The sequence below is a fragment of the Lepeophtheirus salmonis genome, chromosome 13, assembly GCF_016086655.4.
Source record: "Lepeophtheirus salmonis chromosome 13, UVic_Lsal_1.4, whole genome shotgun sequence".
Taxonomy (NCBI): Eukaryota; Metazoa; Arthropoda; class Copepoda; order Siphonostomatoida; family Caligidae; genus Lepeophtheirus; species Lepeophtheirus salmonis.
In genome coordinates this window covers 16,187,174-16,191,373 of record NC_052143.2, presented here as the reverse complement: position 1 = coordinate 16,191,373, position 4,200 = coordinate 16,187,174, and the positions used below count along the sequence as shown (strand labels likewise).

General features: G+C 30.1%; 1 protein-coding gene across 1 annotated transcript; it reads right to left on the bottom strand.

Moving 5' to 3' along the window:
• Window positions 1-291: 291 nt before the first annotated feature.
• On the bottom strand, window positions 292-1,599 carry LOC139906983 (piggyBac transposable element-derived protein 4-like). The gene is made up of 2 exons (XM_071892900.1): window positions 1,421-1,599; window positions 292-880 (listed from the first exon to the last, which is right to left on the bottom strand). The coding sequence occupies exons 1-2, from the start codon at window positions 1,597-1,599 to the stop codon at window positions 292-294; spliced, it is 768 nt and encodes a 255-aa protein (XP_071749001.1).
• Between the last annotated feature and the right edge of the window lie 2,601 nt (window positions 1,600-4,200).

Below are 4,200 nucleotides of genomic sequence, written 5' to 3'. Positions count from 1 at the left end.
ATATTCACCATTAAGTTCGGTAATCAAATTATTCAAAAACTGGCGACGAGTTATTTTCTGACCAGTCACTTATCTGTACAAGATTTTATAACAGCATTTATACCAGCAAAATCCAAAATATTATAACAAACTTGTAAAGACCATCGGGAGAGGACATTTTGGTGGAATAAAGTGTTGCCATTTGATCTAGAATATCAACTCCATACTTAGTTTCATTATAATACTGGATTGATTCTGGTAACCTTTTTCGTACATCTAAAACTTTGACACTTTTGTGAACAGAGCTCAAACTTAAAACATTTTTTTTTCCCCTTGATAAGAAGTTAATGTTTTGTCACTATTTACAAAGATTAAGGTTGAAAATAGTGCTTGTTTGGAAGCTTTTAGGTCAGGAGGTATTTCTTTGCGGGCACGATGCAAAGTTCCTAAAATAGTCGTCCTATTTTTCTGAAGTTCATTTGTAAGAGACAATGACGTAAAGAAATTATCTGTTGTAACAGTCCTCCCTTTACCCAAATATGGTTTCATTAGCTTCATTACGACATATTCTGATAAAGATTTATATGCTGGTCTTTGAAAATATTTTCCCATGTATGGAAATCCATTTACCAAGTATTTGGACGATGCATCAACTGCAAACCAAAATTTTATACCAAATTTATCAGGCTTTTTAGCCATATATTGGGTAAATGGATATCTAGCTTTGGTTGGGAGTTGTTGCTCATCCATAGTAATATTTTCACTTGGCATGTATGATGACTTACAATTTTCGACAAATCGATCCCATACCATTGAAATCAAGGCGAACTTGTTGTTTTGAAGTCTTTGTGATCTTGTGGAAAGAATATCAAAGCGGATATATCTCAATAATTTCTTATATCTGTCGCGAGGGATAATATTCCTAAAGAGATTGATCCCCAATTTTCTTGACCAAATGACTTCTGTCGCCTGCCCTTTGGCTAAGATTCCTCTCGCATACATTATTGCAATCAGTTGGGGTATTTATCGTTTGCTGGTTGTCCATACATCATTCTTATGTTTTGAACGAGCCTCAACTATTGTACATTTTACAATGTGATCAATAATATAATTATCGATCAAGAGTTCAAAAGCTGATAATGTTTTATCTGTAATGATGTTACGTTTTGCAAATGATGATGGACCTGATACTTCCTTCAAAATGTTTTCTTGGCTAAAACGGGCTGAAATTTCTCCATTTCCTATTTGTTTGTACCAGATTGGGTTATCCTTGCCAACATACATTGCCTCTTCTAACAAGTCGGTTGATTTATGTTTCTTAGACGACGGGAATTGAGTCACTTGATTGCACCCTGGCATTTCTTGAAGTGTTAAATATACCAATTAGTTGTTAATACATCTAGTATATAGCAAAACGAATAATGGTATTCAAGAAAATTACTTTCCGAAAGGCTTGTCAAAATCATCAGAATAGTCCTCAGAATCAGAAGAACTTGATTGAGGTGGTTGGACATATTCTTCATCTTTTTCCAATTCGAAATCCTCACCTTCTGTATTGGAGTACGATGTGCACTCAAGATAATATCTTATTTCTTCAATGGATAATTTTTCCTTGGACATCCTTGCACAATAAAAGGTGGGCGCAGAATGGATAGTTCAGAAAGATCTACGTTTATATTTATACTAGAAATGTACTCAATTCCTATCTAGAGAAGCTTATTCATGTTTGAACTTGCTTCAGCCTGTTCATACACAATTGTAGAACAAACATATTATTTGAAATGATGGGTATCAAATATGATACCCCCGTCTGTCTAGGTAGTGTTCACTGTACCAACGAAATGAATACTAATTTTAATTTATAGTTAAGTTTTTTGTGATTAATAAGATGAATTAGGATAATTCATGAATTTATAAACAAATACAAACAAGAAGTTTCTCACAATATTTCATTAAATCCCAAATGGGTATCAAAAATAATACCCTCATTGTTCTAGTGTTAAAAATTTCAAAAACAAAACAAAATTGTAATGACTAAATTAAATATGAGAACAACATCACTTATTATACTTTATCTCACAAGAATAATTTTATAGTCTCAACTGAATAAATTTATTTTTTCTAACATATTTATTTTCTCTGCAATCATAAATCGAAAAAAATATGGTATTATATTGCAGAAAACTTGTTTCACAGGGGAATATTTCAACGGACTTGAATATTTTATGTTTTTTACTATTGATTTATTCATTGGAAGAAAAAAAAACAACTTTTTTTTAACTTTCATAATCCTAGAGTTGCATTTATCTTAGCACTTTTATTGATTTAATCAATAATATTGAAGCAGAGAGAATAAGCAGCGGCAGAAAATCTCATATTTTAAAATACTTCATGGGGTAAAGGAGGAATAAATAAAATGATGGAGGACATTATGTGAAAATAATTAGTGTGATGAACTTTTGTCGGAATAGTAATAAATTCATTATATTTATAATGTGTTTTTGGGAAGGAAATCCATTATTTTTAATGGATTTTTTTGTTCCATAAATGTTTGTCATCTTAGCAATGAAATCAGTGCCTACATGACGGTCAAACTCAACAATCTCTATTAGTTTATCAGTATTTTTGACGATTTACCTTCCAGAACGTTGTGTATCTTTGATAGAAAAAACAAAATCTCTCTAACCAAAATACCACGTGTTCGGCTCTTACAGTATCATGACCATCAACACTATTCTCATATTTAGTGACCTGTCTTGCTTTTTCGCCAGGTTGAAAGATAAACTGTACAATATGGTGTGTTTTTTAGTTAGTGGCCATCTATGACAAACACTTAAACAAATCTGAGTCAATCAATTACAAAACTGTCAAGTAGGTTACTTATGTTCGAAATCTTATCTTTATAACACCATATCGAAATTTAATGAATATATTTTTACAGAGCTTGTTAAAAAATTCATAAATAGTAAAGGCTAAATTGTCCTGATTTTTTTAACTTTTTCTATTTAGCATATATATTTAACAGAACATAAATATGTAAACTAACCAGATCTATTGTATAACAACTTCATTAATTAACATTGTTGTTTATAATTATTGCTCAAGTGTAGAATTTGAACTAATATTCTAAAACCAAACTTTCAAAAGAAACATTGTACAAGAAAAATAAAAATCATATTAAGTATTTCTACAAATTTCTTAAAACTCTTTTTTTAAATATTTCTATGATTACTGATTACTGCAAAATCCCATGGCTCAAATCTTTCTTTTGGAATTTTTATTGCGACAAAGGCTTAGTAGGTGAAAGCTGACAAGATGACACTCTCAATTCGTTACCCCGAATAGGCTGAAGGTAGTTAGTCGGCTGCCGATGAGGGATTATCAATTTAGAATTCCTTTTTAATCGCAAAAGTTCTATTCTTCTTCTTTGAAATTTCAAAAAGAACAATTATTTTATTGTACTTTTCATTCCCATTTGTCAACTCTTTTAGATTGATATAAACAAAATATTTTGGAATATATACTGTTGGGAAGTCTATAAACGCATAAATTGTGTAATTATACAGTTTTTACAGTCCTTGCACGGCTTAACATATTGAATTCAATCTGTGGAGATTTTTAACTGCACCGTAAACTTTTTATCATTATTTATACCCTAAGAGAAGACGCTATTCTTCTTTTTTTTTTCTTCTAAGGTGGCCCAAAGATTTATTATGTTGCTCCCAAAGTCCTTTCACATTTGCATCAAAGTTTAGAAGGGTCATTTTACTCTTTGGTTTAAAAAACAAACAAACATTTTTCCATGTTTATTTTAACATAAAAGTGTGACATGTGTGACAAAAGTTTTCAGCTGAAATTGTTTGTTATTCCATTCAATAAATTAAATTAACAATGCTATTTATACAGAAACGAAATGTTCAATATATTTTCAAATTAAGTATCAGCCATTTCCCTACAATTAAATTATTTAGAGTATTTTTTTTTTTATAAGTATATATAAATATATTTTTAATTACATTATCTACTGCACACGCACTAAAAGTAATTACTTTCTTTTGACTGGTTTGTTTGGATGATTAAATGGTTTGTTTTTTTAATAGTAAAAGCAGAGAAAATAATTTATGAGTTTTTGATAGTGATGGTAGGACTATAAAAACAAAATTTAATGAATTTAAATACTGCGGTTATTTACATTCATTATTCAACCAATTAGTGACAAAA

Bases quoted from the DNA above. Each gene is read 5' to 3' on its own strand.
- LOC139906983 (XM_071892900.1), bottom strand. From the start codon at position 1,599: ATGTCCAAGGAAAAATTATCCATTGAAGAAATAAGATATTATCTTGAG. The intron at 881-1,420 runs GTAATTTTCTTG...CCCTCGCGACAG, and splicing joins TTTGACAAGCCTTTCGGAAA to ATATAAGAAATTATTGAGAT.